Raw genomic sequence first — 12,930 nt, forward strand, 5'->3', positions numbered from 1 at the left:
TTTAGACGATATCTGACATCTTTTTAAAGAAACTAGTGGCAAAACGGTAACACTATTAAACATTCCTTCCATCTGGTTTCATCTCTCTTACTGTGTATCTTTGTCTTCCTTTTTACTTTCATTGCTGAAACAATCAACACCTTGCCTAATTTTTAGAAAACCAACAGGTTTTAAGTGACCCAATCTGTTTTTTCAGTGGGAAAAAAACCAACAAAGTCCTTACTACCTTTAGTTATTTTAAGCCAGACTTTCTCTGTTAGCCCATTAATTTCTTCAAAAATTCAGAAACACTTTGTAGATATGGTACTATTGATATGTGCTCTTCTTATTGTAGCTTATTGTAGTTGTGTTCCCAAAAAGGTTAAAAGATTTTGTTCATTTTTTAAAAATAAATGAAGTCTGTAATGAAACCACAAGAAGCTTACTATATGAAGGTACCTGTAATAAATAATTTTAAAAATAAATAGATTTTAACAGGTCACAGTCATTCCTAATTAGTGTTAGGTATAAATCTAGAGTGTTCTACATAAAATTTTTTATAAATCCCTAATATCTCCTTTCCTCACTAATTTTCCTCTCTCACTTGAGTAATGATTTTTGGTAGATAGAAAGAAGAGCAGCTTATCAGAACCATCAGAGTGAGTTTTTTCAAACTGTGTAAGTTTCCACCCAGTGAACTCTAGTCCCCACAATTTTTTAATTGGATTTTTTTAAGAGACAGCATGAGAAAAGGGGGAGGGGCAGAGGAAGAGGAAGAGAGAATCCTGAATAGGGATCAACCTCAATATCATGACCTGAGCCAAAATCAAGAGTTGGATGCTTAACCAACTGAGCCAACCAGGCGCCTCCATAATAAATATTAAATATTATAACTCACTCTTCAATATGCTATAAAAAAGTGAAAAAAATCCCTCACATTTTCTGTGTTCTAAATGCTAAATAAGTTAGATTTTAGAAGCCTGATAGCCTTGATTATTAGTGATACTCCATTGTAGGGAAGACTACTACATACACCAGCCTGACAGTAAATAGTGCTGGTGAGGGTGTGGAGCAACTAGAACTCTCATACATAGGTGGTAGGAATGCAAAATGACTCAAGGACTTTGGGAAACTGTTAGGCATGTAAATGTTAAACTTACATTAGCCACACAATCCAGCAATCCTACTTCTAGGTAATTACCCAAGAGAAATAAAAACCTATGTTCACATGAAAACCTGTATGGAAATGTTTATTATGGTGGCTTTTTTTCATAATGGACCCAAAGTAGGACACTATAAAGTCCTTCATGGGTGGGTGGATAAACATACTGTGATGCATTTATACATCACTAAAAAGGAATAAACTGACACATAAAACAGTGTGCATAAGTTTCAAATCCATTTTCTAAGTAAAAGAAGCCAGACTCAAAAAGCTAAATACAGTATGATTCTAGTTACATGACATTCCGGAAGAGCCAAAACTATAGAAACAGTAAACAGATCAGTGTTGCATGAGGCTAGGGTGGAAGAAGGAACTCAAAAGGGGCCTAGGGGAGTTTCTAGGCTGATGGAAGTGGCTTAGGCTTTGACTGTGGTGGTAGTTATGTGACTAAATGCATTTGTCACACCTCATAAAAAGGATGAAGTTTACTGTATAAGGATAAATTTTACTATATGAATGTTACACTTCAATAAATTCAATTAGGGGTGCCTGGGTGGTTCAGTCAGTTAAGTGTCCGACTCTTGATTTTGGCTCAGGTCGCAATCTCAGGGTCTTTAGATCAAGCCCTGCGTCAGGCTGTGGGCTGTGATGGAGCCTGCTTGGTATTCTCTCTCTCAAAATAAATAAATAAACACTTAAAAAAGTATATATATATATTACGGAGAGTTTATAAACCCATAAAATAGTTCATATGCAAAATATTTTGTGTATGTGCACCCTATAGCTTTAATCAGACTCCATATTTTTAAATTAAAAACCATTTGAAAATCATAATGGGAACTAACAGCAAAGACTTTTGAATATAGACTGATGAAGTTTTGGGGTGATGGTGGGGATCATGGGGCTTGGAGCTGATGGCCAAGAAAGAATTCTTGAAGATGTCTTTGGTGCAAAAAAGGTGACTTTATTAAAGCACAGGGACAGGACCCATGGGCAGGAAGAGCTGCATTGGGGTAGTGTAGAATGGCTGGTTATATACCGTGGACTTGGGATAGGTAACGTCAAAGAGAAGTTTCCAAAGAGACTTTCATATGCTAAAGACTTACTGGAGACCTAACTATTGTCAAGCTAAGGTTGTTTTTCCCTCTAGCAAAGCATTAACATTAAGACAGTAGGGGAGTTCCTGGACTTTAGGCTATTGAGGAGATTGCCTTTTTCTTGTGAACTGATGGAGACTCTTACTAGTTTAACCATTTAGAGGCTTTGTTGTTTTTTTTTTCCTTTCCTGTTTTTGGAAGTGTCCAGGAGATATCATACATGGCCCGCCTTGAGGGAGTGTGCTGTTAGCCTGTACTTTGCTGTCAGCTTGCCCTGTGCTCCCTCATCATAGACTATCTTTTACTGCTCTTAGGTTCAACATCAGTGCTTAAAATTGTTAATTTTTAAATTTTCTTTAAATTATTTTACGAACTTAAAACACACAATATTAATTTTATATTTAAACCTTGGTCAGTTTTTGACCAGTGATTCAGAATTGTTCCATAGTTTTCACTAATATTGGTGCTAAATATTTATCTTAAAAAATATGTCTAGGAATAATCAAGTGAGGCAAATTTTATTTCATTTTTTTCCTTGGAAAACTTTTTATGTGATTAGCCATTTATAAAATTAGATGTACATCGAGATCAACTTAATGCACCTGAATTTTGAATAAAGTATTTTTATTCTTGCTTTTTAATAGCTTTACTGAAGTATAATTACCTGCCATAAAATTAATTCATTTTAAATGTACAATTCAATGATTTTTAGCAAATTTACAGAGTTGTGTAACCATTACCACCATCCAATTTTAGTACATTTCCATCATTCCAAAAAGGTCCCTTGTGTCCATTGGCTACCATTTCCCAGTCTGTCTCCAACCCTAGGCAACCTCTAATCTACTTTGTATCTCTAAAGATTTGTTTTTCTGTACATATTATATAAATGGAATATACATTATGTGTCTTAAGTATAAATTTTTTGAGATGTATAATTTCATTGTGGGAATAATCATTGCTTTTATATATTTCTTTTTTCAGGCTTTTCTCTGTATAGAATTTTCACATTGTCAGTATCACTCAGAAACAGTGGTTTATCCGACTGCAGCAAGTTCACTGAGTACTGTTGGCACTGGTATCTATCCCTGTTGTAACCAAAAGGTTCTTCGGTTTGATCCCACTCAGCTAACAAAGGTAAATTTTGTTTTTTGTTGTTTTGGAGTTTTTTAGATTTTATCTATTTATTTATTTATTTTAATTTTTAAGTTTATTTATTTATTTTGAGAGAGAGGGATAGAGAGAATGCGTGGGAGGAGCAGGGAAAGAGGGAGAGAGAATCCCAAGCAGGCTCTGCGCTATCAGCCCAGAGCCTGATACAGGGCTTGAACCCATGCACTGAGATTATGACCCAAAAGTGTAGTATAAAGTACAAAGTATAAAGGTGATACATTCCTGTAAGAAAGACTTTAAAGAATACAAAAAATAAGTATAGTAAAAAGTAGGAGAGGGGCGCCTGGGTGGCGCAGTCGGTTAAGCGTCCGACTTCAGCCAGGTCACGATCTCACGGTCCGTGAGTTCGAGCCCCGTGTCAGGCTCTGGGCTGATGGCTCGGAGCCTGGAGCCTGTTTCCGATTCTGTGTCTCCCTCTCTCTGCCCCCTCCCCCATTCATGCTCTGTCTCTCTCTGTCCCAAAAATAAATAAACGTTGAAAAAAAAAAATTAAAAAAAAAAAAAAAGTAGGAGACCCTCTTTACACCACTCCCTTGTTCTGCATCTTGTCTTAGAGGTAACCAGTTAACAGTTTCCTTTCAGACCTTTTACACATTTCAGACACAAATTATATGCAATGTTTTGGTATTGGAAATCTGATCATACTATTCATACTATTCTACCCTTTTAGATCAACAGTATACTTAGGTTATCTTTCATTTTCTTTTACTGCAGTTTAATATCCTAAGCCGTGCATATATCACAATTTATTTAACCATCCTCCTGTCGATCAACATTTAGATTATTTCCAGATTGATGGTATTACAGTGTTGTAATGAACATCCTTGCACATATATCTTGGTACAATATGTGAGTGTTGCTGTAGGTTAGACTCCTTGATCCGTAACACTTTTGAAAAGGTTATATAATTAGATTTCATAAATGGGGGGGAAAGAATCTAAAGTTCTTCCTCCTCCTTCTCTTCCTCATCCATACAGCAGTTATTTTTTTTTTTATTTTTTTTTAACATTTATTTATTTTTGAGACAGAGAGAGACACAGCATGAACGGGGGAGGGGCAGAGAAAGAGGGAGACACAGAATCGGAAGCAGGCTCCAGGCTCTGAGCCATCAGCCCAGAGCCCGATGCGGGGCTCAAACTCACGGACTGCGAGATTGTGACCTGAGCTGAAGTCAGATGCTTAACCGTCTGAGCCACCCAGGCTCATATATATATATATGAGTATATATATATACATACATATATATAATAATATAATAAAATATAATATCTGGTCTGATGTGGGCATTCAAGTCAAGGAGTTGGCATTCAGTTGAGATCTGAAGAATGGATAGGAGTATATGAGGCAAAGAGGAAAAGAAAGAGCATTCTAATCTGAATACCAAAGCCAAAAGGAACACAGTGAATGAGAGAGACTGAAAGAAACTGCCTTTTGTAGAAAACATATAGTTTGAGAAAAAGTTGGCAGGGTAAATAGGCCCTGCAGGGCCAGGACCTAGTAGGCCATGTTATAGTTTTTTCTTTATTTTGTATTTTGAAAATCACTTACAGTGTGGATGGAGAGTGGCTTGGGAATAGTAAGTGCAGTCAGGTACAAGAGGAAGTTACCGTGGTAGTCTTAGAGAGAGATGATAGTTTGGCCTAGGGTCGTAGAGATGAATTCAGTATTTAGGAAGTAAAACTGAAATGGCCTGGTGGATTATACCACAGAGGAAGGAGTTGAGGATAACTCAGTTTCTTGCTTGTGCTCCTGGGTGGTGGTAGTGCTGTCTACTGATGAGGAAACAAGAAGGGAATCTGGTTTGGAGAGAAGCTCACGAGTTCTGCTTTGGACAGTCTGAGATTGAGGTGTCTAACAAAGAGTGTTAGATGCATGGGTCTTAGGGCTCAGAGAATTGGCTACCTGGAGGTGATAATTTTAAGTCTCTTTGCAAATAAGTAAGAATTGAAACCAGCAGGTATGGGTAAGCATAAGAAGAGCAGATAGCCTAAGGCAGAGCCCAGAGAAACTCCCAGAGTTTAATGGCTGTGTAGAGAAGTGTGAGCCTGCAAACGAAAGTGATCAGGAGCAGCTGGAATAATAGGAGGAAAACCAAGGATGTTGTCGTGAAAGTCAAGGGAGTAGTATTTAAAGAAAGAAAAAGTGGACCATGATGCCAAATACTGCCAAATACTGATAGAATGATGAAAGATATGTGTCCTTTGGCTTTGGTAACCTGGAATTCATAAGTGTGACAATCTGTTTTGTCAAAGTGCTAGATCCCAAAGCCAGATTGGTAAGGGTTGCAGAGTGAGTGAGTGGAAGAAGAACAAATGTGCACAATGTGAATAGCAACTCTTTTGGGAAATTTGAAAAAGGTAGAAAGTAAGTCAGTATTATGTTATAGATATTTGTTTATTGTTTCTGCTTTATTTTGTTTTGATAGGAGAGACCTTTTTATTTTTTTATTTTTATTTATTTATTTTTTTAAACATTTATTTATTTCTGAGAGAGAGAGAGAGAGAGAGAGGGAGAGAGAGAGAGAGAGAGACAGAGCATGAACGGGGGAGGGGCAGAGAGAGAGAGGGAGACACAGAATCTGAAGCAGGCTCCAGGCTCTGAGCCATCAGCCCAGAGCCCGATGCGGGGCTTGAACTCATGGACCGTGAGATCGTGACTTGAGCTGAAGTCGGACGCTTAACCGACTGAGCCACCCAGGTGCCCCAGGAGACACCTTTTTAAAAGGCAGTGGGAAGGATCCAGTTGAGGAAGAGAGGTTGATAAGTATAAGGCCATGAGGACACAGGGTAGGGTGGGATCATAAGCACATGTGGCAATCTCAATTTAGACAGGAGGAAGGGCAGTTCCTCTGTTGTAACAGTAGAGAAGAGTAGAATGGTTGCAGATATTAGTAAAATTGTGTTTTTGTCATTTAGATAAATTTTTCCAATCTAATGCCTTTCCTGTTCTCTATATAGTAGGGGGTAAAGCCATCTGCTAATAATAAGGGAAAAGGGAAGGTTTGAAGTAGTCTTTTTGGAAAACATGAGAGTGAATTTTCCAGAGAAAGGTTGTAGGTTAGTAAGCAGTTTGAGAGCCCATGGGAGATTGGTAATCATAAATTTACAATGAAACCCAACATGTCTTTTATGTCACTCTCTCTAGCACCCCTAAGCTGGTTGAGTGCAAACATGGAGAAAATGGGTAGTTGAGTTCGTCCAGAATTGGGGTTTTGCCGGATGGGTATGGTTAGATTTACTGCCAAGGAATTTGGGTTATTAGCAAATTTAAGCTCAGTGGCAAATTTAAATTTAACAGGAGATTAGATACAACTGGAAGATAAAAGTCAGAAGAAACTATCCAGAATGAAGCACAGAGAGACAAAATGATGAGAAATCTAAAAGTAAGAAACCTAGAGAGTGCATGTCATTTTTTAAATTGTGGTAAAATAAACATAAAAATTTCCATCTAAACTGTTTTTCAAGTGTACGGCCCAGTAGTATTAAGTATATTCACACTGTTGTACAACCAGTCTCCAGAACTCTTTCGTCTTGCAAAAACTGACATTCTATAGCCAATCAACATTCTCCATTCCCCCTCCCCTCAGTGCCTGGCAACTCCCATTCTGTTTTTTGTCTCTACCAATTTGAATTCTCTAAGTACCTCATATAGTAGTATTCTACGCTATTTATCTTTTTATGTAAGAAGCACTAATTTCTTAATGGGGTTCCCAATAGAAATAAAAAGAGAATGTATTAGAGGCAAAATTTGAAGAGATAACGGCTGAGATACTTCAGAATTATTGAAAGATTTTAATTTATAGATTCAAGAATTCCAGGGGTGCCTGGGTGGCTCAGTTGGTTGAGTGTTGGACTCTTGATTTTGGTTCAGGTCATGATCCCAGGGTTGTGGGATTGAACCCCACATTGGGCTTCACATTGAGCATGGAGTGTGCTTAAGATTCTCTCTCTCTCCCTCTGCCCTTCTCCCCTGCTCTCTCTCTTTAAAAAATAAATTTAAAAAGTAAAATAAATTAAAAAATGAAAAGAATTCCGGTGATTCCCTTTAATGGAATTGTTGAAGCACTATATTGTACACTTAAAACTAATATAACACTGTGTGTTAACTAACTGGAATTAAAAAAAAAAAAAAATTCCAGTGACTTCCAGTAAAAATAGTAGGAAATCCATACCTGCACATATCAGAGTGAAACTGCAGACAACAAAAGAAAACATTTACAAGCAGCCAGATGGAAAAAGTAGAATCCCTTCAAAACATCAATAATGAGAGTTCACATCTCAAAATGGCGTCAGTGGAAGCCAGAGTATAGTTCCTTCAGTCTTTGGTGTACCAAAAGAAAAGTTAACATTCTAGAAATCTGTGCCTTCCTTAAATATCCTTCGAGAGTGAAGACAAAATAAAAACATTTTTAGGCAAAGAAAAATTGAAGGAATTTTCAACCAACGAATTGCTTTAAAGGAGATACTAATGATGTTCTCAAGATACAGGAAGAAATGAAGACCAAAGAAAAAAATTGGTATATTGGTAAATCTAAATGAACATTCACTATATTAAGCAATGATGGTAACACTTTATGTGTGTGTGTGTATGTTTGTAATAAATATAGGATTATATAAGTAAAATAGAAAATTTTAAATAATTGACACATACTCTAGATTTTAATGTATAATTTTAAAACCCACAACAATAGCCTGTAGATTAGAAGGATGTTAAAGTGGAGGTCTGACAGTTTAAAAGGTCTTGCATTGTTTAAGAGAAGAGGTATTAATGGAGTGCCTGGGTGGCTTAGTCAGTTGAGCATCCGACTTCGACTCAGGTCATGATCTCATAGCTTGTGAGTTCGAGCCCCGTGTCAGGCTCTGTGCTGACAGCTCAGAGCCTGGAGCCTGCTTCAGATTCTGTCTCTTTCTCTGCCCCTCCTCTGCTCATGCTCTGTCTCTTTGTCTCTCAAAAATAATAAACATTAAAATAAAAATTAAAAAAAAAACCAGGAGGTATTAACAAATTAGACTTTGATAAGTCAAGGATACGTGTTATAAGTTCTAGGATAACCACTAAAAGGATAAAAGAATGTATAACTTCCAAATTAATGTATATAAAGGGAATGAGAGGAATGATTTTAAAAAAAAACTTAGCAAATTTAGAAATAAAAGGGAAATAACACAATCCAATAAAGAATAGATAATACACAACTTAAATGTCACACTTAATAGTGAAATGTAGAAAAGTTTTCCTTTGAAATTAGGAGTAAGATAAGGGTGTGCATTGTTACAACAGTTCTATTCAAATTGAACTGGAGGTCCTAGACAGTATAGTAATGCAAGAAAAAATAAAAAGTGTAAGGATCAAAAAGGAACTGTCATAATTTGCAGATCACATTGTGAACATAGAAAATCCTGAAGAATCTTCAGATAAATTATTAGAATTAATAGGAATTTAAGATTGATCTGTTAAACATCATTTACAAAAACCAATTTTATTGCTATAAACCAAACAATGTTAGAAGATCAAATTTATAAAAAGAAACCATTTACAGTAGTCTCAAAAAATCAGGTACCTAGGATTAAATCTAATAGAATATGTGCAAGAACTCTATACAGAAAACATAGAACACTAATGAGAGAAAATGAAACTAAAAAATGGATTGTCATACCACATTCATAGATTGGAAAACTCAGTATTGTAAAGATGTAAATGTTCCCCAAACTGGTCTATTTAGATCAATGTAATCTCAATAAAAATACTAACAGATTTTTATTGGAAACTTTGCTAAACTGATTGTAATGTCTGTGGAAATGAAGAGGGCCAAGGATAAACAAGATACTCTCAAAGAACCAAAGGTAGAAGTGCTTGCTCTGCCCAACATGAAGATTTATTACAAAGCCATTAGGGTGATACTGGCAAAGAGTAGACAGACCAGTAGAAGAGAGTACTCACAGCCACTTGGATACTTGATATGACAGAGGTGGCAGTATAGAGCAGTGGGCAAAGGGTAGACTTTTTAGTAAGAGGTCCTGGAACATTGGTATATCCATTTGGGGAAAAAAATGGAAATGGAATCTATCCCAAACTACTCACAAAAAAAGATCTATATGTGAAAGGAGAACTAATAAAGCTATTAAAAGATAATACCATAAAAAATCTTATTTTTTATTTTAGAGTGAGCAGGGGAGAGGGGCAGAGAGAGAGAAAGTCTTAAGCAGGCTCCATGCTCAGCGTATGGAGCCCAAGACAGGAGTCGATCCCATGACCCTGGGATCATGACCTGAGCTGAAATCAAGAGGTGGATGCTCAACCAACTGAGTCACCCACACATCCATTATTTAGTTTTTTTAAGTAAACTCTACCCCCCAATATGGAGCACAAACTCACAAATCCAAGATCAAGAGTTGCATGCTCTAATGAATGAGCCAGCCAGGAGTCCCAAGAAAGAGATTTTTAAATTCCAGTACATCACCTACATTAAATAAACTTCAATAGACAAAGTCATAGGTAGGACCAGATATTAGCAACATATCCATAAAAGGTTCATATTAAGAGGTTTTTAGCTCATACAAATCAATAAGAAAACAGTGTTTTAACTTTTTTATGTTTATTTATTTTTGAGACAGAGCGTGAGCAGGGGAGGGGCAGAGAGAGAGGGAGACACAGAATCAGAAGTAGGCTCTAGGCTCTGAGCTGTCAGCACAGAGCCCGACATGAGGCTCGAACTCACAAGCTGTGAGATCATGACCTGAGCTGAAGTCGGACACTTAACCGACTGAGCCACCCAGGCACCCCACAATAAGAAAACAATAATAGGAATGTCACACAAGAAGGCATTTCGCTGGGGAAAAAAAGACATTTAGCTGTCTTGTAACCACGAAAAGGAGTTCAACCTCATTTGTAATTGAGGAAATGCAAATTAAAACCACAATGAGATACTACTACATGCTCACCAGAATGACTAAGATTAAAATGCCTTACCAAGTGTTAGTATATAGAGTAATAACACTCATATACTTCTGAGAGTAATATAATTTGGTACACATGAGCACTTTTACACCAGGAAATGTAAAAGATTGTTCATAACAGTTTTATTTGTAATAGCTCCAAACTGGAAACAACCCATCCATCAACTGTAGAATAGATATGCAAATTGTGAATTTGTATACAATGGAATAGTATACGTTAAAACAAATGTTATTGTTACATACAATAATGTGGTTGACTCATAAAGACATAATGTTAAACAAAACAAGTGAGGTAAAAGTATAGCTAGGTTTAGGGATGTATCCTTTAGTGGTAAAAGGATAAAAACAAGGAAGTGAGTACCATAAAAGTCAGGATAAAGATTATCTTTTGGGAGAAGGGAGGCAGTTACAATCAGGAATGAGCCCATAGGAATTCCAAAAGTGTTGGTAATATTCTAGTTTTTTTTAATATATATGTGTGTGTGTGTATACACTTATAGATATATAAGTTTATTTATTTTGAGAGAGAGAGAGAGAGAGAGAGAGGGAGAGAGAGAGAGAATCCCTAGCAGGCTTCCATGTGGGACTTGAACTCACGAACTGTGAGATCATGACCTGAGCCAAAATCAAGAGTCAGATGCTCAACCAACTGAGCCACCCAGGCACCCCAGCAATATTCTGTTTCTTAATGTGAATGAATGTTGGTTACATGAATATTCTTGACTATTTGTTAAGGTGTACATTTATATTTCATGCTCTTTTCTGTATGAGCACAGGTAACCCTTGAACAACATGGGTGAACAGCATGGATCCACTTATACGTTGATTTTTTTTTGATAAGTACAGTATAGTACCATAAATATTTTTTATTCCTTTTGATTTTCTTTCCTTAGGTTGCCTTATTTTAAGAATACAGTATATAATACATATAACACACAATATGTGTTGATCAGCTGTTTATCAGTAAGGTTTCCAGTCAACAGTAGGCTCTTAGTAGTTAAGATTTGGGGAGCCAAAAGTTATGTGGATTTTTGACTATGCAGGGGATCGGCACCCCTAACCCTGCATTATACAGGAATCAACTGCCTTATTTTTTTCTTGAGAAAAAGTTATAAAATGGTTAATATGACAATATGGCTGGGCAAAGAAAAACAAAAACATACAATCATCTTTAAAGGAATATTTCTATTACAAACCAACCTCTCTAATGTAGTATCTCTTACATGACAGGGTTGTAAAGTGAAGGACCACATAGTTGCTCTTCATGATCAAAGTGAAGGCGGAGATTTGCTGTCGTGTCCAACCACTAGAATACTGGACGATCTGCACAAACACAAAGATGTCATTGTTGTGCCTTTTTCTAAAGATACAGTTAGGTGAGGTGGGGGTGGGGGGACGCGCTGCAGCGCTTTATTCAGTGCTTCCCATCTCAGAATCCTCGTGCCTCCCCAAACCAATAATGGCAGTCCCCGCATAGCTTACATTATTCCAGAAAGCTTACTGAAATTATATGTAAGCTTGCAGTAAGAGCAAGCAGGTGTGTATTTGATAGAAAAAATATGGGAGGTCCAAGGGAAAGAAAAACTAATAAAAAGAGTCTTTGGTGATTGAAAGGTTGGGACCTGCAATTCAGTTTTTGAGGTTTTTTTTTTCTTTTTCGAAGTCACTTAAGCCCTTTTTAAATCCTTGATTGATACAACTAGAAAAAAAATGATTAAGGTTTTCTTTGCATAAATTTGAACTCCTTGATTTAATAATTTCTGAAGTCACTTCTGTCATTTTGCAATTGCAGTAAGCTGTCAGGTTGGGGGTAGGGGGACCCTTTCCTGAAGGCTGTTCTCATAAAAGTACCAGTCTTAGCAGCCCATTTCACTACATGGCAAGTAGGATGCTTGGAATGCAGTAGTGCCTCCCCTGTATGGAGTGCCTTCTGCTAGGGGAAATCACTGGAGGAATTAAGAAATGGAAATGTTGAGGTGGCATGCCTTATACTCAAGAACTATATTTCTAAAGAACATTTATAAAACATTTGCAATAAAAATAGACATCATTTGCATTTAACTTCTTCTGAAATTGAACATTTCTCCCTAAAATCTCTTTTTCTTTCAAGTGATTCTGGGGTTGGCCCCTGTGATGAAAAGGGTCTAGACTGTGATGTTTTATTGGAGCCAAATACACCATGGGGCCCCAAAAGTGGGGAGCTCAATGCTGTGAGTAGCTTGTTTCACTTATTCTTTTTTGATATGAACAATTGGTGACATTTAATCTTTGACAGAAATGTGATGGGTTTAAACTGAAATTGACATTTTCAATTAATAAACATTTACTGACTATCTGATCATAACAAATGCTGAGTTAGTAGGACTGTAAGGGTAATAGGACATGTTCCTTGCCCTCAACTAATAATTAATCAACTTCAGTTTGGGGAAAAAATATAACATGTTCTTCAGAGGTTTTATTATGAACAAGTAATGATTTGAGGATTGAAGATAGTGTGAATGGGATATTTTGTCCCCTCCTAATTCTAATTCTGTAAACTTTTTTGGTATGAAATTTTTTTTAATTGAAA

General features: G+C 36.7%; 1 protein-coding gene across 5 annotated transcripts in view; it reads left to right on the forward strand.

The window, feature by feature from the left end:
- Window positions 1-12,930, forward strand: part of SANBR (SANT and BTB domain regulator of CSR) — a 70,337-nt gene that overhangs the window by 36,752 nt on the left and 20,655 nt on the right. For all 5 annotated transcript variants that reach the window (XM_047853012.1, XM_047853013.1, XM_047853015.1 and 2 more), the window contains 3 exons: window positions 3,220-3,372; window positions 11,592-11,737; window positions 12,472-12,571. In XM_047853012.1, the coding sequence (XP_047708968.1) occupies window positions 3,220-3,372; window positions 11,592-11,737; window positions 12,472-12,571 (399 nt within the window). The remainder of the gene's footprint in view (window positions 1-3,219; window positions 3,373-11,591; window positions 11,738-12,471; window positions 12,572-12,930) is intronic.

Source organism: Prionailurus viverrinus, chromosome A3, assembly GCF_022837055.1.
Source record: "Prionailurus viverrinus isolate Anna chromosome A3, UM_Priviv_1.0, whole genome shotgun sequence".
Classification (NCBI taxonomy): domain Eukaryota; kingdom Metazoa; phylum Chordata; class Mammalia; order Carnivora; family Felidae; genus Prionailurus; species Prionailurus viverrinus.